The following is a 26,714-nucleotide window of genomic DNA, read 5'->3' as shown; positions in this document are numbered from 1 at the left end:
GAGACAATAGAAGACTGAGCAGAAATAGAAGCACCACACACCATGCAGAAAGGAATAAAGCTCACCTTTGACTTTACTTTTTGAAGCAGCCGCTGATACCAAGGAAAGGATGCACAAGAAGAAGAAAGGGACACATTAGATGTGAGACAGATCTCAGGTAGAAAAGCAGAGATTATCTTATTGTTAGTCAAAGTTGTGAAAGACCAAATCATATAACAAGAAACAGAATTTTGATTGTTATATTTTGTTAGTATAAGATTAAAATTCTTGAATAATTTTAAGAAAGAAGTAGAGAGGACATCCCAAGCAAGTCACTGAAGTCTTTTTAAGGAACAATTATCTTTCTTTCTCTATCTTTCTTAATTCATATGTAATTAATAATCATTTAAAGAATATTTATAAGTGGCTTAAGTGTATTTAAAACTATTTTAAAAACAAACACATAACCTATAAAGGGAAATTAATAAGAGTGTGTAATTTGAGTACCTATTTTTCACCAATCATATACTCAACACATTCTGGAAAAATTTTTGGTATTCATCCATGCATTGTAGGTTCAAAAACTTGAAATTACCTAGCTTTAATTACCAATTAAGTACCCATGCTGCAAAAACACCTATTATTATTTTATCTTCAATATATATGGCTTCAAGAACTTAAATTTTCAATAGACAGAGACCACTACATCAAACTACAACTAGTCAATTAGAGTGTATTGAGCCTGAGTTGTTAATTCTACAAACCAATTACATTAGTTCAGGGAACATTTCAGAAGAGAAAGATTTTAAGAGTCAGAATATGAGGAAATTTTCATAAATGCACAGATAATTCAGCAATATGGTTGCATAAACACAACCTGAGCAATTATAACAAAAAAAATAGACATGCTAAATTGGAAGGGGAAAACCTCATGGTGTTTGTCTTAGTTTAGAGTTTATTGCTATGAAGACACCATGATCATGGCAACTCATCCAAAGGAAAACATTTAATTGGGCCTGGCTTATAGTTCAAAAATTTAACCCATTATTGTAATGGTAGGATGCTTAGATATGGTTCTGGAGAGGTAGCTGAAATTTCTACATCCAAATTCACCAGCGATAGCAAGAGACAGTGAGTAACTAGTCTGGCTTGTGCTTCTGAAACCACAAAGCCCAGTGACACTTCCTTCAAAAAGACAACAAGTCTAACATTGATACTCCCTATTAATCTATGGGGGACATTTTCATTCAGACTACCACAGGGAGTCAAGAAAGTCTGGCATATAAAGTTGAGTCAGGATCAATCCCTTCTCCTATATAAAGACAGCAAGGTATCCCAATATAGGGAATGGACTCCAAAACATCAGCTCATCAACTGGGGATAAATACTGGTCCCACTGCCAGTGTCCCCACAGGCTGCTCAAGCCATGGAACTGTCACCCACATTCAGCGGGCCTAGTTAAATCCTTTCCAGGAGCTATGTTCTAAATGAAGTAAGTGTGGCCTAATTGGAGGAAGTATCTCATGATTGGTGTGCCTTGAGTTTTCAAATGCTCAATCCAGACCCAGTGTCACAGTGCTCTTCTTGATGCTTACTGATCTAGATGTAGAACATCCTACTCTCTCTCCAGAAGCATGTCTGATGCCTGACTTGCCATGGTCATGGTGTCTATTCACAGCAATAAAACCTAAACTAAAGCAAACTCATCTGGGCAGTCAGTTGTCTTCATAACTGAGAAACCTAGAAATTCGATTACTTTAGTTGATAAGATGTAAATCAGAAATGAGTGCTTAAAAAGGAGGTATGCAGTTTTGCTGCCCATTAGTGTTGAAGGACATACCCCATACTCTAACTGGAAATACAAATCTTCAGTTCAATCCACAGACCTTCACTGAGTATTAAGTTTTACATCTACTACAAAGGAGAGGCTATGGCAAAGTATGATTAATACTTCGGTCATCATGGCATTCACACCCAAAGAATAATCTGAAGGAAGTTTAGCTAAGTATAAGTTCATAGTACTTTTATGTTAAACACAATCATGCAATGTGAACCTTTATGAACGGATCTTTAAGTAACACAGGGACATTTTGCTTTCTTAGGATATTATCTAGGGTTGTTTTCATGTTAACCTACAGAAAAGAAGTAGCAAAGACACAATCTTAAATTCATAGGATAGAAACTTAAGGACTTTTTAGCATTTCTTAATATTTATTTTCAAAAACAAACTGGGTTTCAACTCACTGATGGAATTTTAGTGTGTTTTAGAATTATGGTAACTTAAGATATTTTTATCTTCTTATATATTCTTTTATATTGTATTTAAGAATAAACTCTTGCTATAGTATATCATGTAAAGTTTTGCCCAAATTTCAAATGATACATTCCAATATATCAATATGTTGATTTGTTTATGAGAAGATAATTTTTACTTAAAACTCAAATCATCACTTGGGCATGAATTCAAATAAAAAAGATGCCCCAAAATTATCGAGAAAATAATTAGTATCTACCATGTAACAGCAACAGTCAGTTTTTCATTAGAAATAATTGTACTCAAATTAAGAAACTAAACTTTATAATAAACAAACATTAATAATTATTGGTAGAATTAAATGAGCTACATTTCTCATTACATAAAGTCAGAGAGGATTTAATTCTTAGGTTCTTGAGAAACTACAAAAATAAAATAGAAAGGAAAACAAATGCCTGTTTCTATGGGTGTTCAGGCAGCTAATACTAGACCAGCCTGGTTAGTATAATTGGAAAGAGGCCAGGCTACCAGGCTTGTTAGCCCAATTATAATTCCCACATTTTCAATAAAAGAGGCCAAGATGACAGCAATACTGTCATAAATGTCATGTTCAATACTCGTAAGATTTTCCACTGTCAGCACAGTCCAATTATAAGTCAATTGTAAAGTGCACACTGTACTCCACCCAAAAGAGATGGAAAATTACCTTAAAATGTAATTTTAGTTGTGCATAGTTAAAATGAAAAGAGAGAATTAAAGGTGTTTTGACGAGGGAAAAGTTTTAGATATGCCACAAAAGTCCTTCACTTTTATAACAAAGTACTAAGTTATAACTGTACCATTGCTATTGTTCATAGTAGTTTTCTTATTAGTAGTTATAGTATATTTGTAAATTAAAGTTATGAGAATGCATATAATTTTAAAAATAATATAAAAAATTGTTTTTTACACAAATCCAGAAAAATAATTAAGAGTGGTAATAATAATTACTGAAGCTATGACCTCCAACATACAATATAATAATCAAAAAAATTATAAACTCACTTTGTTATCAGTGTGGTTTGTTATTCCTATTGAAAGAGACACTTGGCTAGTTTTTTATCTAATAATTGTTTAAGGAATGGTGTTTCTTATACATCACTGAAATGATATTACAGGAACTATTAATATGCTTGGAAGGAAAGAGTAGAGAGGTTAGCAAGCTTTGCGCTTTTATATTTGTAATCCATAACTGTAATGTATTCTTTCAATTATTGTATTTTCATTCACTGACAAGTTTTACTAGCAATATATGGATAATACTAATTATTTTATTGATGCATTGAGAGAACCTGTTCAAGTAATCAAGATACCATTTAATACACTGAAATAGTATGACTCGTGTTCATCCAGAGCTGTTGCTAAGAAATATTGATCCTTCTACTCTTAGCTAATGAGCATGCTGTTGAAGTATTTTGATAGGTTTTTATCTTGCATTTTCAATTCTTCCTTCCATTTTTAAATTAATATATATTGAGCACCGTTTCTTTAAAAATACTAACATCAAAGTTAGAGTTTACTCCATGTAAGGAACTGTATTCCCTGAATCTATTAATATTCCCTTATGTAGGATGTTTCTCTTTCCCCAATAAAACCATTGGCAGAAAATAAAACAAAGCCACTGACTGGTATTGGTAGTTCTTCTATAATATGATGTTTAGAAATACTACTTTAAGATATACATTACAGATTATAAAAATAAGTAATGATAAAAGTGGCATTCATTCTCAAGAAACAGAATGAAAAATATCTAAAGCATTACAAAACTGAGAAGCAAAGGGGAATGCTTTTGGTGCCCTCATAAAGATTCCAATTGAAAACTTATAACCAAAACTACAAATACATTGTTAACTCACTAAGTCAGAATATTTTTTATGATGTAATACAGTAATTTAAATCTATAACCAGTGACTTTTATTTTATTTAATGAAGAAAAAACTATAGCAAAACATAGTGGTATACGCCTATACTCCCTGTTCTCAGGGTTCTTAGTCTGGCCTGAGTTCAAGTCTACCCTTCATTACACAGAGAGGCACAGTCTCAAAGATGAAAAGTTCAAGAAAGAAGAAAAGCACAAATTGACAAATGATGAGTACTACAACTAATTTATCAAAAGCAAATATCACACCCCAGGCTCTCATTACATTAGAATTCAAATTGTATTAGACACATTTCTTTTTCCATGTTGCTATTACTCTACCCTCTTAGCTAACATAAAATAAAACATTTTTCTATTGCAGTTACCTTTAATATAGTGCTTTATATAAAATGACTTTTTCTTTAAATATAATAATTATCTGAACACTTATATTGTCTTTCTAATGCTTATTAGAATCTTAAGACTTTAAAAAGCAGTACTTTAAGTAATTTCAATAAATTTTCTTTCTTTTTTATATGCAATCATTTTTTATTCAAGTAAATACAGATTAAAGATAAAGCATACATATTTAGAAGGAGATAGGTCAGGGGTGTGAAGTGTGTATTTTTAACCACCTCTTAATACATGGTAGTAAAAAAATCAGTACAAACTACAAGTGTTTGACAATCACTATTATGGATGTTTGGGTTGTCTAGATGAAGCTCACATTGAAGCTTACAGCATCAGCGCAAGGAAGTTGTGCGAAAAGCTGTGGCAAAAAAGAGAAATGTTTCTAAGAAAATGCAGATGATAGAATAATGGAGTAACTTATGAAGTGAGTTATTGGGGGAAGTATCAGATTTTGAGAAAATATAACTAGATTGAGTGAGATATGGAACTTAGGATCATGTACCGACTGGGCCAGTTCTGTTTAGGTAAATAATCAAGCAAGAAACATAAAGTCAATGTTCCCTGACTTCTAATTACTAGATAACGAGTTAATTCTAGAGAAATTGAGCAAATGAGGTACATGGTTAAGAGTAAGTTAAAGGACTCTGTTTAATCTGCCTCTCTCTGTTTCAGGTCACCCATTTAAAATCCAGAACATCAAAAGGGAATCATTTTAGCAAGCACGGTTAAATTCTTCCATGCATAAGCACATATTCAACTGTTTCCCTTGCCCTCTGGCAGTTCTCCCCAAGGAAGAGTCTGAGCAAGATGAAAGGTGACTTCCAGACTATTGTACAGCAACTACAGCTACTCGGTCGAGTTCTCCACTGTCATGTCTCTCATCTCTTTGCCATTAACACTTCAGTTAGGGTCATGAACCTGTGAAACTGAGTCACTCAAACTAAAACAGCCCAAGAACAGTGGACACATGTAGTTATATATTCACCAAGATTTCCACACCCAAGGCGAACTTACACACCTATTTATTATCATCCCCTTTCAGACTGCAAATGAAATGCTCCCTTAGACAATCAAATAAAGATGTCCAATTGTTTCTGTTGTAATCAAAAAAATAGCAAAGGTTTCCTAAGACAAAGGTATGGTATTATTTCACAGTAGCAGATGAAAGGCAAAGAAATCACATCACCTAACTCAGTGATGTAAATATGAGCTATAGATATTTTGGTTCTAGTGGATCTTTGTCTTATAGAGTAACTCAGTGTTATCTTCCCTATGTCCCCCTGCCTTCTGTTTACACCCTTATTTTATATTGATGGAGTTGGTAATGATAGGCAATGTTTTAATCATCAGTTACTTCATAGCTCTGTGTGTTACATGTTACTATGTAAGTAAGAATTATTGTTCCTTGATTAATTTGACATAGTACTCTTTATAGTGTTATCTTTGGGGTATGCATTATGATGTAATAGGTATGAATATTTCATTAGAAGTATAGTATGTTAGATAGCAGGGATTCCCTTTATCTTTACCCTTCCTATGAAACATGATGTGATATAGGGATGCAATGAGGGTAGAATTATTGGGTTTCAAAACAAAAAAATAATGGTTAAGTATTAGAGTGTGGCCTTTTCCATGAGACAATTTTAAATTGATATCAAGGTCATATATAAATACAAATAAATAAATAAATAACCAAAATTATGTAGATTTCTATGTCTAATATTGTGTTGGTCAACATAAATATTTGGAATGGTCTGGAACACAGAGGATTTTATGAGACTTATCTCTCTATGTAGAATACTATAACATTAGTATAATTATCTGTCATAAAGATGTTTTTAAACATCTATCCCTGATTGATACAATGTCAACAAGGGACATTAATAAACAAATAAAACGGAGCACAGTCTTCAGAGAAACCTTTCAGGAAATCTAAGACCAAATCTTCCAAAAAACAATTTTGTAGCACATTTCTTTGTATCTTTATCACTAACTCAGGTTGAATATCTACTTGAGAGAGGTTATATCAAATAGCGTCCATTTATTTAACTACATTACAGAACTTGACAAGAGGATGCAGAAACAGTTAAAAGCTCTTATAATTACAAATAGCATGGTTATAATCTAATTAACAGAGGCCTAACAGTTACAAATGAAAGCAAATTAGGTTACAAATAACTTGACTAAGTTTGAAATAGGAGAATTTTCAACTCTAGAACTGTACAAATCATTTGTAATAAAAGCAATACAAAAACAATTATGAACACAAAGCAATCATGATTTCCTCACGAGAACAAATATCACAAATTGTATGTTTATATTTTATTCAGATAATTTGAAATTCAAGTTAAAATGATATTTGGAAATAACTTTTTCATTAAAAAGGGGCCTCAGCATTATTTGATCAATACTAATAAATTATACAAAGGCAATTGTGTATTCTCACATTCTCAGAACCTCTTACTGCAATACACATGGGAGAAGTTTATACCTTGCTGCTATGTGAGTAACACAGGTGCTTGTTTCAGCTAATAAAACCATTATATCCATCTTATATACTATATACTACATGCAGAACTTAAGTTTACCATTTAGATGATTGCCTAAATAAGTCTGATAAACAAATATTTTTTTAAAGATCTCTTTAATTATTTACCTATTTATGGGCATTGGTCTTTGCCTGAATCTGATGGTCTCAGATCTTGGAGTTACAGACAGTTGTGAGCTGCCATGTGGGTGCTGGGAATTGAACCCAGGTCCTTGGGAAAAGCAGTCAATGCAGTGCACTTAACCACTGAGTCATCTCTCCAGCCCCAATACTTCATAAAATACATAAAAATAAAGACTATAATTCATTATTAAGCTTTTATTCTTTTTTAGTGTTGTTGCTACTATTAAGATGTTCCATCCTATTTTGAGGTTGAGTCTGTGCCTAGAATATTAATAGTATGCTTTGTTCCACTCTCTCAGGCTGTTACATGATAATCACTTTGCATAATCTAGAACCTGCATTCAAATGATAACAGGGCCAGAATAACTAATGACATTACCAATCAAAGAGAAAGCAAATTCTTAAATGAGTTTTCTTCTAGATAATTTTCATATCCTATAGTGTATAAGGTTAATGCTAACAAATTTCACAGGTAAATAGGTAATTTATTGATTCTGCTTAAGTTTCCATGATGCCTATTATTGTATTGGGATTCATATGACTTCTGAGTTCAGAAACTATTGATTCCAAAGTACGTATGTAGAAATTGAGACAGGAGAGCTACTAAGAAAATCTATTAAAATGGCTCCGAGAAGATGTCCACAGGACTAGTAAAACTCGAGACCATTTAAGAAAGGAATTCCTCCTGAACAAACCTCCTACTTTTGAGTAACCATTTCTAGTAATAGTCTGTTTCTTGAGACTCGTGAGTTAACAATGTAGCTAACGAGGGAGAAATTTGGGCCCCAGACTATTCTTAACTGTATAAAGCATTATATGTGTATATCATAAATACATGTGAAGTCTCAGTTTGAAGAATATACATAATTTCAGGAGGAATTTAAAATATCATCCATTCTCCGAATTTTAACTAGTCAAACTGGGACTGAACTTATTAGAGTTGTTTGCATTTGACTTTTATATTAAGCCTAAAATTCCAATTGGGATGATTTCAGAGATTTAGAGAAACCCAAAGCTACAAGATATCACTAAAGATTATTTTGTTTAGCTTTCTTTCCAGCATTGATTAGCTAATATCACACAGTTAAAACTGGAGGGCAGAGATTGTAATTCATCAGCATAGTCTGCAACTGTTCATTAATTTTCAAGTTTAGAATATTGCTTAGAGTTTCAAGTGAACAAAATATAATTTAATATCCCCACCCACTTTTTTTGTTTGTTTTTTATTTATTTATTAAAGATTTCTGCCTCCCAGCCACCGCCTCCCATTTCCCTCCCCTCTCCCGATCAAGCCCCCTCCCTCGTCTGCCCAAAGAGCAATCAGGGTTCCCTGCCCTGTGGGAAGTCCAAGGACCACCCACCTCCATCCATGTCTAGTAAGGTGAGCATCCAAACTGCTTAGGCTCCCACAAAGCCAGTACCTGCAGTAGGATCAAAAACCCGTTGCCGTTGTTCTTGAGTTCTCAGTACCCCCACCCCCCTTTCTAAGGCAAGGTCTGAGCCAGAATCATCCACGAAACCATCCAAAAGACAATGCAAAACTTGTACACAAGAAATGTTTTCTTTGAAATCTAGCAGCAGACTTTCCACATTGGATCAAGTGAGGAACTACAGAAATGATTCTGGAATGCCCATTGGAAATCTTAGGGAGAAGAAACCTTTCTGGATATAAGCTCTAGTTCAAAGGCACCAAGGAATGGAGAGTCCTGAGGCTGGGCATGTGCTTGGCCTGTTCTGCTATGAAGTTGAATTAGCAACTGCTTAGTCTGTAGATGTAATCTACCTGTTTTTATACATCCTCTGTGAACACTACCACATATTATGCTATTCTGAAAGAAGAAAAAAGAAGTAGATGAGAAATCTTTCAAGTTCCTAGGAGCTGCAGGATAAACTTGCTGGCACAGGAATGTAACACCCTTCCCAGGCTGGGAAGACTTAACATTTAAAGCAAGTGTTTCTGTGCAGGCAGCACTTACAGCAGACACTGAAGTTGGCAACACGACAATGATTTCTGCTTCTTAAAACCTCATAAGACCTCCTCTTCAAAGAGATTTATGAATAATATGAACTAAATAATTCATGGGCTTGCAGATGCCTGTCCAAATAGCCTCCCCCTTTTCAAGGTTTCAGTTTGTAGAACTGTGATCAAAAGCCTTCATCAGTCATGATAGTTGCATTTGTCCTCACTCCAAACAAACCGTATTTGCATGTGAATGTTTTTCATTGAAATGAGATATATAATATGCCAGCCAAGGCCCAACTAAAAGGCATTTTATGCCATTTAAATTCAGTCAAATTAAAGGCTGAATGCAACCTAAAAGGTCTACTCTCAGAACAGTAATTTGACACATCATAAATAAGAACCATTTTTTGTTCGCATAGGTTCAGCACTTGTCAGAAAATTGTACACAGCCGTATTAACAAAGTGCTACCTCTTAGTGAGAAATAAACGGAAAGGAAAACCTCGTGTGTAAAGCAGCACAACACACAAACAAACATTGTGCTGTGGTTCAAAGTTGACATTTTTCACTGACATTTACAGAAGAACACAGAAAACATTTTAACCTGTTTCATTGCTCAGAGAAATGATTCAACATGACTTTTCTCCTTTTTAATTTAAACTACAAATCATGTTTAGGAACAGGGTTGTTAATGCTTGGTTAAGAGTGCATGCCTGCTAACTCATTAACTTAATTCGTGCTTCTGCAGAGCCTCAAGCACAGGGACAGCATTGGAGGCATCAAAAATGTTGTGTCCCAATCGAAAAACTCAAACACTAGGAAATGTGACACACACCCCTGAAGAACCTTCTGATTTAAAAATCGTGTTTAATGTTGAAGATAATGAACAGATTTTTATCAATAAACTTTCAGTTCTTATCGGCTGAAATGAAATTATTAATTACATTTGGTAAAGGGCAGGAATTCTGAGGATGTGAGAAGCTGTATCAAACATCAATGACAAAAACATAAAACAGAATTGGTATTGTTTAATTTCACCACACATTTACTGTTTTTCAAAAATATCACCTTCTATATTCAGGATCTTGATTTACATTTAGGCAACTTTAAGTAGTCTTCTGATAACAGTGGCTTTTCTTTTGTCATGTTTTCATTTTGAATAAAATGGAAGCAAATACTGTAGTTTGCATATAGTTTGCATATATAGCAAGAAATATTTTCATGATGGCTATAAAAGCTAAGTTTATTTTTGCATGCTAAAGAGTTCAGATGCTTGTAGCATGAGACATGCTTTAGCACTCCAGGGCGCTATATTAAAACATCAAGATATCAAATGCCAACACCCAAGTTCTTTCCACAAACTCATATCTTGGGCTTCCTGAAATTGCAAAGGCTGATATACTTTTCTGGCTACCATAACCTTCTCCTAGTTGATGAAAGGAGCCCTTAAATTTTAAGAAATTATTTTGTGTTCTTTCGAGATTGTGAAATATGGAGAATGTGAGAGCAATCGATATGCTTCTGCTATACTTCATATGGGTAGGAAGAACTGGGAAGTGAAAGAAAAATCTTAATTTACTGAGAATCTAATTTTACACAATGTATGCTACCAGAAAGTTGTAAGAACCAACAAAAATCTTATACTTTTGAATATCAAGTCACCAAGAGTAACATATTTATTGCTGTAGGGTTAAAGGACACAAGTTTGCATGTAGAAGATTATGGGGAAATATAGTGATTAGGGTGTCTCCAAGAGGAAATGCTGACAGTTTGTACATCACTGTAGGATGAACTTTATATAAAAATCTCTAAATGTGCATTTTTCCCCATGGTAATAAGGATTTTTCTTTATGGTTGTTACATCTTGGTTGAAAAGGGAAATTAAACTAACAAAAGTTCAAAACAAACATGAAAAATAGTAAATTACATTTTGTAGAAGTATCTGCCTGTAACAACTGTTTTTCAAAGATTATTCCATAATAAATCATAAATAAAATTCAATATTTCAAGGATAATGGTTTATCTTACAAAATATCAACTATTTAATAATTTATATCATATAAGGTAAGGTACTTTACCAAGCGAATCAGTTCTACTTAAGAGACAAACCCTACAATTTTCACAGAGTTTTCAGAAATTTTTCTCTCTGGTACTGTTCTTCAGAGGCAGGCATCTGGTAAGGAATCATATAGTGTGCGACTTTGAATACAAATTATAAGGAACATAAAGTAATAAATGATAGAATTTGTAGTGTATTCCTCTAAGAATACATTCAGATACATTCTTATAATCATAGGTAGGCATTAGAATCAAAACTAAATCTCCATCAACTTATGCTGTATAGTGTAAATAACCTAAAGGTTTCTTCCATGTTTTATTAAAAATAATGCACAATTTATTATAGGTCTCAAGTTTTTTTATGAAAATAAAACAGAAAGAAATGAGCACAGACTGTGTGATGACCTAGATTTTCTTGTCTTCCTACAACAACTTGTAAATTGCTGTGTTAGGTGTTTGGAAATATATCTGTTTCTTATATTTCAGTTATAGATGTCATCAGTTCTGAAGCAGATGCATTCATATGTAAATAATCATCATAAACAAGTCAGAATATGGAAAATATCTAATATGCTAGGCAGATTAGGACAATTCTCATGCAAAGGTACCGACTTTATAGGACAAAAACAAGGAATGGCTTGTGGCAGAAACATAATACATCAGTAGGAAAGGGAATGCTAATGTGAAGAAGCCAAAGGGTAAGGATATAGGGATGTATATTGCAAGAATACACGATGAGGGCAGATGTAGAGAAATGATCATCATCTTTAGACCCCCGGAGCAGCATGAATGAAATGACATCCTTGTGTTCAGGGAAATAAAACAGACAACTTGGATAGAAATAAAGAGAGGTTTTAATTATCTAAAAGTAAATTGGGAGCAGCCTGTGGTAATACTGAAGTAGGGTTATTATAGAACACCATATAGTGTTAATTCAGAAATCAGTTTGTTCAAAAACATCAACAGCTGGGTTTAATAATAGGCACAATGAATCAGAAAGGCATAAAACCTTGAGATGGAAGATTGTCTGAGATACTCTAATCATATTATTAGATTTACTGCAGAAAATAACATGACAAAGAGAAACTTATTTGTATAGGATACAGGGACTAATATTTTGGAAAAATAAATAAAGATTAATATAACAGATTATGCACATATTTTTGGAAACTCTAAGGGTTTGTGGCACAATGAACAAATTTTATGAATAAGAACAAAGTTATTAGAATTAATGATGATAATTGTGAGGGGAAACCTGTAAGAAACCAGAGACTAAGCTTCTCTGTATTTAAATTATAGTCTAGTGAGCTCATTTCTTGTTAGGACTTTTGAGTGTTGAGATTTAGTGCTCAGATACTAGACTTTTCAAAGTGCTAGTTAATATTGAATAAACTATGCACACAAATAGCAGGAGAGTCATTAAAACAAGGTCTAGTTAAATGCCTTAACATGCAAAGTACAAAAACATGTATATAAAGAAGGTACTACATATTTGTAATTAAGAATGGACTTTGTATGCATTTTATATAATCAAAAGCACACATAGAAACTAGGAACCTAGGAAGAATTTTTAAGTACTCTTTTTATTTCATTAACATTGTTTAAGTACTATTCTTTGTAATTTTCATGTAATATAAATATCCAGTTTCAATATTCTATATCTGTTTTCTACTATGTTTCCATCATAAAGTGATGTAAAATAGTTATACCATCTATCTCTTTTCAATTCTTCATTTCTAATATGGAATGATGTTTGTTCCTAAATTATAAATTATAGTGAAGTTATGAATAAGGTTATAAAGTACACAGAAACAGGGCATGGGTTAAGATATTCTGAGTTGAATATTTGTGATCTCTATAAGCCCTCACTCATCCTAAGATAGAGTCCAGATTGTAGTCTTTGACTAGTGCTGGGCCTGTGTAGACCACAAAGGAAGTTCAAATACAACCTATGCAACATTGAGAGATCATGTATCAATATAAAATGTAAAAATAGAAAGAGAGAAGAAAGAAATAGAAAACAAGCAACAAGAGAACCCTAACTAAATGGATAGATAAAGACTATCACTGAGGATGGAGTTCAGTGGTAACACACTTGCCTAGAATGTGCAAGTGCCTAGAATTAATCACTAGGGGTTGTAAACAAAAATTAGGGACACAGAAAATTTTGTTTGTTTTGATGTCTAATGAATAATATCTAATAAATACTTTTTCAGAATCAGGTATATTCCTAAGTCTGAAATACCATAGTTGAAACTATAAGATTTCTATTATTGTTTCTTTGCTATACAATAAATATTGTTATCATTATATGTATGTGTGTGTACATATATATGTGTCTGCGTGTCACTTGGTATCTCATTTTAATGAGGGAATGCAAAGTAACATAGCACAACAAATTTATATAACCCAGATAATGGAATATACTTTATGATACCTATCCTATATTGTTATTTTACTTTACAAGATAAATATCATTTAAGGTTTATATAAAACACCTAAAAAAACTTGAGTTTTAAAGTAGGAATGAAAAAAATATTCAACTAAACTCCATAATTGCTATGTAAACAAATTTTGCATTATATTTTTTTTATGGTGATTTGATCATCTGCCTCGTCAAGACACTGATCTGGGGTAGAGGGTAACCCTCTTTTCCCGCCAGTGAGATCAATGTTGAGTGCTACTATTAGTGCTTATTATAACACCATTTTCTTCAATCCTCTGTGCAATCGCCACATGGAAGTATAATGCCAGTGTTACATTTTTAAAAGATTGGCACAGATTCTGTCCATTTTGTAAATTTTTATGAGAAATAGCAATAAGTTATGAGAGATTTGATGTAGAAGAATATTATATGGTTCTCAGCTAAATTCAGACTAGACAAACAATGAAAACTAGTTTTGTAGAATAAAGATGCAACAGTTCCTGGAGGTGCTCTGACTCTCTCCTTCCAGAGGAACGGTTCCTTAGGCTTTCATTCAGTAAGCCTATTCTGAGGAACAACATGGGTTGCTTTCTCTTTTTTTTTTCTGACAAGAAGTGTTCTATAAGGATAAGACATACTGCGAAGTGGAAAGATACAAAATGGAAAGAGACATGAATTCTTTTTTTTCTTTTTTTCTTTTTTCTTTTCTTTTGATTTTCAAGACAGGGTTCCTCCGTAGCTTTTGGTTCCTGTCCTGGAACTAGCTCTTGTAGACCAGGCTGGCCTCGAATTCACAGAGATCTGCCTGCCTCTGCCTCCTGAGTGCTGGGATTAAAGGCAAGAAACATGAATTCTATATCCATACTAGATACTATTCAAATGCTGAACACACAAGGTAGTAAAACAGTCATGATTTGCTAGTTGATTCCAGGGCTGAAAAGAATCATTCAGAAAGGTTTCTAATCACTTAATATTTTTTACTGTAACAAAGGGCTGTGTGTAAAGATGACAGGAAAAGAAGAAAAGCTGAAGTACAGAATGGCTCTGTGGCTAGAGAAGAATATCAGGAAAAAGAGAAGGCCAAGTAGACAGAGCATTGCACAGGTAATCAATACAAATTGTCTTTCAATCTACAATAAAAAAAAAAAACTGCCCCCCTTTCCTAAATGAAGGGAGCTTGAAAAGTGCATTACACATAAAGGAAATGAATATGAAGAGTAGAAGATGAATCTATCCCATGTCTCCTCATGACTCCCAGTGAGTTTATTAAGTCAGGAACAGAAGTACAGAGACTTCAAGGGAAAATGTTATAAATGTATGTGGCATGTATAATTTGTATAGTATAATATAAATTGACGCACTACATGTAGTCGTCGAGTGTGCTGGTTCTAGAATATAGGTGCAAATTCTGTGCACTATTAGTATTGTTAAATGGGTCCCTAGTCCTTTGAGCAAAGGACTTTTGGCTTCTTCAGTCAATAGACACAGAAAAGAAAATATCATACAAAGTCCAAGGAGATAAATATCATGCACTTTCAGCCATGAAGACAAGGATGCTTTCCTCCAGAACTTGCATTTCACATTCTAATTCTAACTACCTAGCAGATATGTGACACTGAGAACCCAAAGCAACAGGCCTGTCTTTTGTGAATGAAACTTTCTTGAACTATATACACAGTCTTTGTACCAGTTGGATAACTGATTAACTTCCATTAATTCCAAATCAATCAGAATTATTCAACCATGGTCTGAATGAAGTTTCAATGCTCATAGTCTTGGCATCCAATAAAACAGTTGTTGTTTCAAGTTTCTTCACTTTATAATACAGAGTTACTGAAGGTAACACTATATATTTGAGGACTGAAACAATGTCTCAGTGGGTAAGAGTATTTGATGCTTTTGCAGAAGAACCAGATTTGGTTTATAGCACACAGATGGCTATTCATAATAATTTTTAACACCCGATCCAGAATATCTGATACCATCACCCTATTCTGACACCGGTGGGAACAAAGCACACACATGGTTTTTATGCTTCCATGCAGGCAAAACACACAAAAAATGAAAATATATAACAATTTTTAATTATAAGAATTGATTAATGATATTAATGAATATAATCCACTTGAAATGATTTTGTTTTCATTGTATGTATGCATAACGAAGAAAATGATAAAAATTATGAGGTAAATGGGAATTCCCCAATAGCCTGCAAATTCCTCAACAATACACATATTCTAAGTTTAGTGATTGTGGCATGGTAACATCAGTTACAAATATAACACAATAATTAAGAGGGATCCATACTTGTACTATGTCTTGTCTAACATTTGTCCACAGACCATTTGCTTTGCTGTTACTAAGGACCTCAGAACACCTATGATTAAAATGAAGGGTAGAACCGTGATTGAATTGTTTCAATGTTATTAGACATATACCACAACAAAATTAACTGGTACTAACACTGTGAGGTCACCTAACTCTATAGAATTTTATAACTCTGCCAGTAAAATCACACATATAATTATTACGTATTTGATTTGGGTCTCTGCATAGATTCACTTACTCTCTGACAATTATGAATGTATGAACAAATGAATGAATGAATGGCTTAATAAACATGTAGGAGAAAAAAACATTAATCTAATCTACAAAATAAGTCATCTAGATGCACTATCACTCACACTATGTTCCTTAGGAGAATAATGCGGCCACTCCGTATTTGCAGTCATAATACAGAACGGTGACAATAAGACATCTATGAAGGCAAGTTAATTTTTACAATATCTTAACTGAAATGTGATCGCAAAGAATCATACAAAGAGTTTCTGTTTATTATCCGATTTCAAGAAAATTGACACAAAATGTATTTCAGAAGTTTTGTAAAATAAGATGAAGTATTTAGAAATTATTATCTACAGTTTACTGGACCCTCTGGCTGTCATCTCCTATGAATTAGACAGGACATCCCAATATAAACATGTTAGAATTTTCATGGACTGGTAACAAATTGGTAGATGATAAGCTTATAAATAATCAAAAAAGCAATGATCAAGAGTTGAGGAAACTTCAAGGTTTTAACACGCTGGTCTTAAACTTACTTGAAATTTTGACCAATGTTATTATTGTTATGTACACTTACATTATGTAGAATGTGAATCTTTATAATGCACGTTATGTCTTAGCTACATATTAGTTTATGTAAATACAATCCATTTCTTATCATTATTGCACAGAAACAAGAAACATTTCTTTCTTGATAACTGTGGTAATATTTCAAAATGATATGTCATGAGTACTAAAAGGCATGATGATCATATGAAAGGGTAATATTTTTATATTGGAAGATACTGCTAAAATGGTATTAATAACTTTATATTTGCACTGTACATGGAATCTTAATTAGTAGAAACAATATAGTTCATTTTAAGAGTCAGATGAATACATTTTTTGAACTTCAAATCTGATACATTTCCACTTTGAGTGTTCCCTAAGTTACAAATGGGTGTAGAAAAAGAGGTCAGATATAAACAACAAATGGGAAATATTGCCCCAACTAATTAAACTGTCTGAAAGAATAGACCATCTCTCCTTTCTTCCGATTTAGTGAGGCATACCACTGAGGGCACTGTGACTTATAAGACAGTATCAATCAAACTTAAAGATTGAACCAATTAAGAAGTCCTTTTTAGTATGCCAAACAAGATATGATAGAGTCCTGCAATTATGACAGGGATATTGTAAATAAGAAAGCAAATGTCTTTACAATAATAGACATAAAATATGCTGTTTGATTTAAATTTTAGATTTTTGATAAAAATACAATATATAACAAGTTTCTAAACAAAGAAAGCACAACGTAGCAGAGTAAAAATAGTTTTGCAGTTTCCATAGTTAATCAATATTGAATATTTTTAAAATTAGGCACTATGACAGTCAGTCATGTTACCATATAACAGACTGAGAAGCTTAAACAACACTCATTTATATTATGACTGTAGCTGCAGATGAGTTGGCAAAGATGTAGGTAAGAATCACATTGATTTCTCCTGGTTCTTTCCTCTGGCTATCAGATACGCATCATCTGCCCATGTCTTCTTTGTGCCCTGGAGTTTCTTCCACTCATAAAGTTATTGATCCTACTTTTTAGTTCCTGTCATGTCTTTTATGACCCCAGTTAACAATTTGTCTCCAAATAGAGTCAACCTGAACAAGAGGACTTCAACATTAGATGGTCAGAAGATGAATTGTAAGTGGATTCAGGTAAAATAGGATTATTGGGGTCTAAAATATTAAAATCTATTTTAACATCCAGGTGGTGGTGGCACATGCTTTTAGTCCCAACACTCGGGAGGCAGAGGCAGGCAGATCTCTGAGATTAAGGACAGCCTGGTCTACACGAACTATTTCCAAGACAGGCTCCAAAGCTATAGAGAAGCCCTGTCTCAAAAAAATAAAAAAAAAAACTATTTTAATAATTGTAGCATTATGCCTTTTAGTTTTTACTTTATCTTGCAAGTGACTTCAGCAATCATCTTCATTTCATTAGTGGATAAATATTTCCTTTTTAGTATCATATATTCAAGAATTCATGTAACCAGTTCATGAAATAAAATCAGTTGGTACACTTTTAAAGACTTGCAAAATGTATCTTCCATGCTGGATTGAAAGACAATTTGCACACAATCTGAAGAACAGGGTCTTGAACCTGGGCTATGCAAAACCTGGAAAAGACTGCGTTTTCTCTCCCAAAGGCAAAATTTATCATTCAAGCCCTATCCTTAACAACCTTGGGCAGTGCAGCAAAGGAGTTTCAGCTTGTAATAGCAATTACTATACTGAAAAAAACAAACAAACAAAACAAAACAAAACAAATAAAACCACAGATTTTGTGGAAATTGGTCAACAGGATTTTTGACCCAAAGACTGAGGAAAATCTGTCTCTCTGACAATCAGCTATATAATCTACTCATAGGCAAAAGAGATGAAGTAGGGTATGCTTTCTGTTTTTACCTGATATCTAGAAAGCCTTGATCTTCCTCAGCTAAGATGCTGCAATATTGATTTCCATTTTGTCACTCTCTGTACTCTCTGTATCTATTTTCACTGTTTGCTTTCGATTCTCTTTTTTTCTCATTCTGAGTCTTCAGCAACTGTTCAGGGGGTTACTGAGCCTTATAACCTCCTTTGATGGTAGCAACTCCATTTATTATAATTTTGAGGACTTGGTAAACATTACATCTTGTTTACTTTTTTTTGAAATACTCTTTATTTTTTTCTCTCCACAAAAATGCTTCACTTACAGTTGTGGTACAAACTACCACATTCAATCTGCATTTCCCAGGCCAGCAAGTCACCAAGGTTCACTGGCAAGCCAGAAGCTTTCTGATTCTATACATCACTAATTTATCAACTTGAAACACAAGAAAGTTCTGCTTTCACCTTTCCCATGGAACACAACCATGAAAAATATTGAAGCCTTATCAATAACCTATTCCCTTTCTCCTGTATCGTTTTTGCAATGACTTTCAGCATAAGGCTTCAAAAGACCTTGCTTTTTTTTTTAAACCTAGATAGAATCTGAAACCTAATTTGATATTTTCCAATTATTTTTAGACTTGGTATGATTTTATTTGCATATTTCTGTTGTAGTACACTATGAAAATTCTACTGATTCAGTACTGACATATTTCATGTGTGCTTTTTGAGAAGAAAAATAGACACCTTTTTCATATTGTCCTCCTTTGCTACCTTTAAACCCCACTTGATTTTGTTAGACTTTTCTGTATGTTAATAATTTCCTCATTAATCATTTTCTCATTTCTTTTAAAATCAAACCTTTTAAAATCAAATCTCTACAAGATATCTTAGAAATTCCGAAAGAACAGCTGTAAACATGTCATCCATCAACATACCTTGATAGTGCCTGCACCAACAAAAATTTCTAACCATTTTTATTTGTACATATAATATATATATATATATATATATATATATGCATGTGTGTTTGTTGCATGATTCTATTTTCAGTGAGGCAGTCACTGAACCTAAAGTCTAGATGCATGGATTGTTTTTTCACTTCTACTTTGAGAAAGGTTTCCTTTAGCTTACATAGACTGGTATTTAGTAAGATTTGTAGCTCAGGCTGGCCTTGAACCTTTGATCCTCTTTCATTAGGTTACCATGACTATAGAATTACAAGTTTGCCTCAGATACCTGACTAATAATTGTAAAATTATTAAGGTAAAATTGTATAAGAACTGAGGTAGAAAATGTAGCTTTTCATCTCATTATACACATGTTTTACACTTTCAGAATGTAAAGAGTTACTTACATAAAAATGCTAAGATTAAGCATTATCTTTTCACTATTAGAAATACAGTCAATTGATAACAGACGAAATTGTGCCTGTATTTACACAGCTAACTCTTGGATTATAGTCAACAGCTGCCTGTATAACTCATATATCTAAAAATGTTTATTTACATGAATAGAATTAAAATAGCTGATGCCTTTAAGCATAAACAAATATCAGCAAATTTATATTAAAATTTCCATAATCAAATAAAATCATATGATTATTTAAACTGGGACTCCAATTGTATTCATTCTTTCTATGTAAGAGATAGGATGTGCTAGTAGCACAGCTGCTTAAATTATCTTATTATTTTCCTTTTAGTAAAGCTTGCTTTGTCGAGTTTTTGATTCACAGAATATCTAAATAGAAAAGAGACTTCCAGGAACACTACTGCCCCAGAAAAGAATACAATCATCCATTACCAACCCCTACCACTTGAACATATCTGTAGACTACATAATCATTACAAAACAGTTGTAGTGGGTATAATACAAAATAAGAAGATGATTCTTGCAATATTTTCTGCCTAGAGATATATATCTCTGCATTATAGAGATAGAATTCTGATATTCCAATGATGTGTACCCATTTAGTGTGAGTAGTACCCATACTTCTGGTGTGGGAGTGTCATCTATCTGTTGCTTTCATTGGTTAATTAATAAAGAAATTGCTTGGCCTTTGATAGGACAGCCCTTAGGTGGGTGGAGTAGATAGAACAGAATTCTGGGAGAAAGAAAGCCGAGTCAGGTGGTCGCCATGATTCTCCCACCCAGCACAGACACAGGTTAAGATCTTCCCTGGTAAGCCACACCTTGTTACACAGATTATTAAATATGGGTTAAAGCAAGATGTGAGAATTAGCCAATAAGAGGCTGGAACTAATGGGCCAGGCAGTGTTTAAAAGAATACAGTTTCTGTGTAATTATTTCGGGTAAAGCTAGCCGTGTGGGAGCCGGGTGGCAGGACGCAGTGGCCCGCTGCTCCTACAACATACTTCTATGTTCTATGCCTCTGAGTTTCAAATATTGACACCAATGAATAAAGTTTATTAGGTTTCAGAACGCTGTTCAAATGTCTGTAAAGCATTTAATTGCCTACCTCAATCTCACTTCTTAAGAACTGGATTTCAACCACAGTTAAAGAAAAAGACTAATTATCTTTAGGGAAACAGAGGCAGCTTGTATATAGGATCTGGGGTGCTCACATTTGCAAACACATATTTTTACAACATCAGATTTAGTCTGGGATGGAATTAGCAGCAAACAGAAAGTTGTTTTAAAATTAGGAGAATAGGAGAAGTCCAAAACTTACAATTTTAAACCAATTTTCTCTGGCATAATAAGATGTATTTATCATGTGAAGGGCTGGAACATACTTTCCTTTCCTTTACTCTCTCTCTCTCTCTTCATAAATAACATATGGATATTTTATAGTTTAAACATTACTAGTTAACATTTGTGAGATTATATTGCTTTTTTCTTCTATAGCTTTCACATGAATGTCCTGATCTACAAACTTGAATGAACTTATACCATTTAGTTCTGGCAGTCTCTGGAAAAAGCGACTGATAATGGGGAGGAGAGCTACCTGCTACTCTTCCACAGACACACAAAGTACAGAGGTAAGCAGATCTTAGACTACCTAGGGGTACCACGATTTTAATGGTCAACCTTATCACTTATTTAAAAGATTTTCCTGCTGAAAGTTGTTTGCTGATTGGGTGGGACGGGGGAAGCTCTTAAACCAGAATGTGTGATTTGTATTCACTCTTCTGATGTTTACTTTGCATCACCATCTACAAGAAGATACTTGGAAGTGCACACGGCAGGCTTCTTTCGGATACCAGAGAGATGTATTATCCTTAGTTCACTTGAGCTTATTGTCACAGTATGCTACTACAATTATTTAACTAAAAGTATTTGACCCCAACATTACGGAAAATAGATTGGTGATATTTGTAGCACAAAGTTACATCTTCTATACATTAATTTGTTTTCCATGTAATTATGAATATGTAAGATGCTATAATATTAAAAGCTTCAATGATAATAAGCAAGGTAGGATCAACATTTTATGTGTGAAGTTATTAGATTTTCACCAGGGGCTCTATTAGTCAAAAAAGACTTGTATAACTGTTGGGGGCTGTGGACCCTGAGACCATGAATTTCTTCTGAACAACTTGTTATGCTTGCAGCTGCTCTGAGCAAAACAATTTGTTTTTCTGGTCCTTGCAGCTGCTCTGAGCACAAGACCCTGATGGCATGCTGGTGGGTCTGCAGCTGAAAGATCCCCAGAGCTGGGGCATGGCCAGAGTCATTATATAAGCTGCCCCTGAGCACAATAAAGTTGGCTTCCCTGCACAGGGATGACCCATGTCCTCCTGTTTCTGTCTCTGTGTGTATAATTTTAAATCTCCAGGCCCCTTTCCCTGCTCTCAAACTGTAGAGTAGTGCACAGAGCACTCAGAATCGTTATAGTTTTACACATAACCCTATTTCTTTCATTCTTCTTTTACATATTATGATAGAGACAGCATTATATAAACAAACCAGACAGCTATAAAAAACAATGTCATGTTGGGGTACTCTAAGTAAACACATTAGGGAACTTTCAGGTATTTGGATAAAGTAATAACCTCTGAATTCATCATTTCTCCTCTATTTTCTTTGGAAGAAACAAAATCCTAGAGAAATTAAATGTTTAGAATGTAATTCTTCATAAAGTCTGCTTCTGTGATCTTCTATACATATTATTTATGGTGTTTTCACAGTAAAATTATTTTTATTGTATTCATAATATTTCACTTCATTGCATAAGTCTATTGAATTTATAAGCTATGTAGCCCTTTGGTAATAACAGCTTTTCTTAAAAGTAAATACGAGAAATATTAACACATATTAAACAACACATGAGATGAGTTTTGCCTTTAAACACGTTATTCATGCCCACTAAAGTTTTCTGCTCTCTGAAGGTGTCTTTATATCCCTATCACTCTGCTCTGATTGTGGAAAAGAAAAAAAGACAAAAGTTGTCATTATATAATGTTCTTGAGACAATAAGACATTCAAAACTGCCTTTCAAAAAAAAAAGAATCAAGGACCGTGTTTGTTTTATAGAGTATACCAATTTGGTTCTTCTTTTTATTTTTATTGAATGTTTGGAGTTAATCATATTTCATAAATTTCTATGATATCAAGTATATGTTTTAAAACTTCAAAATTGTGTTTTCTTTGCTGAAAAAATTTTACTTACACTCTTTTTTAAAATTCATCTTTATGGAGAGCACCTGATCATTCATGGATCTAGAATTCTTCATGTCTCAAAATTTAACTTTTTGAATGCCTTCAATATTCTTCTGTGGGAACTAAATGATGGTCTAAGGAAATACGAATAAGTTCCAATAAAACACTTTATTATATGGGAAAAACAAAGATAAAGTAATGATATGGAAAAGGACCAGAGTTTTATGTTTAGAAAGGCAAATATGTTATAGATATTTTTAATATATTTCACTGTGCTTTTCATTAAAACTGAACAGATTAGCGAATTCTCAGACTCTTTGCTCACATAGATTTCACCACTTTAATATTCTGGTGTTTTAGTGCTCACTTGCTCCTGCCTTGACAAGCAGATGTTAAGGCTGGGTATGGCATTTTGCTGTTTCATTTAATTTTTCAACACAGCTTTATGTAATAAATCTGTTGTCAGCCTGTCTATTCATGTCACTCGCTCGAGAACAGCAAAACTAAGTGCATTTATTCCTTCGTGGCTAAAAACAATGGATCAACAGCTAAATAAGTGTCTGCCTCTTTGACATTACAAAATGCATGCTGTGTCTTTCAGCATGTTTTTTAAAATCACATTCTCAAGCTACCACCTGCATTAAAAAGATCAGAAGTTTTTCATCAACCAGTTAGTTCTGTAGTTATTTTTAAGCAAAATTAATCAATTTATTTTCATCTAAAAATTACTAGGTAACTGGTCCAAAGTCATGAACTCAGTTGCCAACTGTAGAAGTAAGCATAGTATATTTTTTTTCTCTGACAAAGATTGCTAAGCAGATTTGTAGTTAAGGTAAAACAGTAGTTACTCCTTTCAAGTACATATCATGAAAATTTAGAGAAATCAGTCTCATTTACACCCCCTGCAAAATGAAGCTGACATTCTTTGGTGATGTCGAAGGTAACTTTTAGATCCAATGAGGTGTCCTACTCTAAGCTCCTAAACCACACACCATTATTAACTCACACATATAAGACCTAAAAAGGAAGCTGAGCATTTAAAACAAGCTGCTGCCTCTCCAATGCAGTTCAGCATGTTCACTGCATTTTGTTATAAAGAGGGAGAAGTTGAATCTTATTCAGAGCATGCAGCACAGAGATTAAGCAAAAAGTGTTTTTACAATATACTTGGGAAGTGGTACCCGTCCTCTTGTCTCTTTGTATGAATTCAATCCGCAATGCAATCAGCATGTCTAATGAACTGTAAACCTCACACCTGCCTCTGCATACTACATGCTAACCTCATCTCATGCTGCATCTCCCCTTGTGTGCTTTTACTATTGATGTAAATTCTTTAATACTAGTGATCAGTTGGGAAAGCACTGTCTGAATTTCAACCCCAAAATGACAAAGTCTATTCTTGTATGAAGTGTGGAGATTTTCTCTGACAGACTGAGCATTTATTTACAGGAGCTGCCCAGCATCGAAAAGGGCTCTGTTAACACATACAAGACTTCGGGTTCTTCTCATTTACTGTCTGATGAAAATCGAAGAACAGTATGCATGTCAATGAAGGCCATGAATTTTTCATATATTTTGTCCTCTTTCGGTCTTCTAAGCACTGATATTCTCTGAAGTGATTACACAGTCTTCTATCAGGAACTTTATTCCCTCGGTGGCAAGGGGCAAAGAAACATGATCATGACCTGACCTTTTGAAAAGTTTGATTATGCCATTTTACAGTCTTAGAGGAAGAAGAGCAAGCCAGTTCCAGTAATTTGTGAATCAAGGGAACAGAGAAAGAGCAAAGTGCTAATTAGAAAGGTATTTTTAAATTCTTCTTAATTTAAACATTGCCTAAGGCAAATCTCAATTGCAATAGTTTGAAAAGGCTCTGTGTGTATGAATATATATATATATAAAATCTTTATTTATAGACTTCATTTGTTATATTACTTGCAAGGAATATCATACAATTAGTCTCCTAAAATTTATTTCTTCCTCCTGCCATTGACTGTCACTCAATCAGTAGTTTCGGAACATAGAGAGTACCAATTATAATCTAAGCACAGTAAGAAAAGTTAATGAACTTATATAGGAACATATTAACTTCAGTATATTTAATAGGAAGCCAACTGTATATAGGTTAAATAACTATTCATATGGATATTTTGTTTTGAGGTAATAGTAAAATATGTAGAATTTAAACATTTGTATTTTTGGGGAAAAATAATCATAAATCAACCAGTTTAAAGAGAAACTATTCTCTTTATTTAAATTATTACAAATTATTGAGTAACCAAATCTTATGGCTATGAAAAGACAAAATATTACTTATCTAATAAAGCATATTTAATTTATAAAATGTAATACAAATTTGAGAATGTATATTCAGGCACTAATAAAAATTAAAATGTTTTCTAGAGGAAAATACTAGTTTGTAATGATTATTTATTGATTATAGGTTTTAATGCTTTATTAATATTTACATCACATTATACTTGTTATTAAATAGATTATTAACTCAGGGTATAAAATAATAAGAATTCTTTATAGAGGGAAATATAGCTGGTCAACTGGAATTTTTTAGTTAGAATAACAACATTTATAAATTTTATCCAAATTCCAGAACTGACAAGTGGTTTACTATGAGGGGTTATAAAAAGAGGGCAGTGCAGCCCTGATTGCAGATGCAGCCACAATAAGACAAATGGCAGCACCTCAGTAGGTTTGAGATTAGAAGCAATCGCTGAATTAATCAGAAACATTCTCAAGCCTTCGACCATTTCCCAAAACTGATATCAGGCATAGTACAATCTTGAAGTTGAATTTCTTAAAAAATAAATTAAGTCAAGTTAGCAAGATGTTATTGTGTACTTATTATGTCTCAATATTGCTCAAGCCTTCCATGAGGAAAAACTACTGCTTCTCATGTTCTTGTCATGGGAGTCTACAATCCTACTAGACAGGCTGATAGCTTCCCTTTTCTCTGCGCACACCTCACTTCACCTGGGCTCTTTCCCACTAGCCTTTCTTCTGTTCTCTGAATGCACAATGATCAGACCCAATTAACACACTTCATCTTGAGAACTCCTATTTTTCTATTGGATCTCATTTTAAATGCTGTTTGCTGAAGAAATTTTCTAGTTACTTCCATTTAACAGTAGATACAATAATCCTTCCAGTTATTTTCCTTCCTAGAATAAAGTGCTTTCTCTTGATTTTGTCACATTAAATGCCTATGTTTTGATGTTATTTGTTTTCTATCTGTCTTGTAATTAAAGATAAGAATATTAGAGGACAGAGGTCGTCTGGTTTGTTAGAAATAATGTCCCTTTAACTTAACGCTATCATTTCTCACCCTTAGTCCTATTGACTACACAATACATTACTGACTTACATGTAGCAACTATAAATGTTTCCACAAACTACTAAATGTTTTTAGAAGGCAATTTCTTCTTTTATCAAGGTCAATAATC

General features: G+C 33.4%; 1 protein-coding gene across 3 annotated transcripts in view; it reads right to left on the bottom strand.

The window, feature by feature from the left end:
• Cadm2 (cell adhesion molecule 2) overlaps positions 1 to 26,714 on the bottom strand; it is a 923,258-nt gene that overhangs the window by 286,706 nt on the left and 609,838 nt on the right. For 2 of the 3 annotated variants that reach the window (XM_041678464.1, XM_041678466.1), the window contains exon 2: positions 66 to 92. The exons of the other annotated variant lie outside the window; for it this stretch is intronic. In XM_041678464.1, coding sequence (XP_041534398.1) covers positions 66 to 92 — 27 coding nt within the window. The remainder of the gene's footprint in view (positions 1 to 65; positions 93 to 26,714) is intronic. 3 annotated transcript variants of the gene reach the window in all.

The sequence above is a fragment of the Microtus oregoni genome, unplaced genomic scaffold (assembly GCF_018167655.1).
Source record: "Microtus oregoni isolate MIOR12 unplaced genomic scaffold, Mior012 000030F_ref0000283, whole genome shotgun sequence".
Lineage (NCBI taxonomy): Eukaryota > Metazoa > Chordata > Mammalia > Rodentia > Cricetidae > Microtus > Microtus oregoni.
Note: the sequence above shows the minus strand (reverse complement) of the source record. Positions and strands in the feature narration are given on the sequence as shown.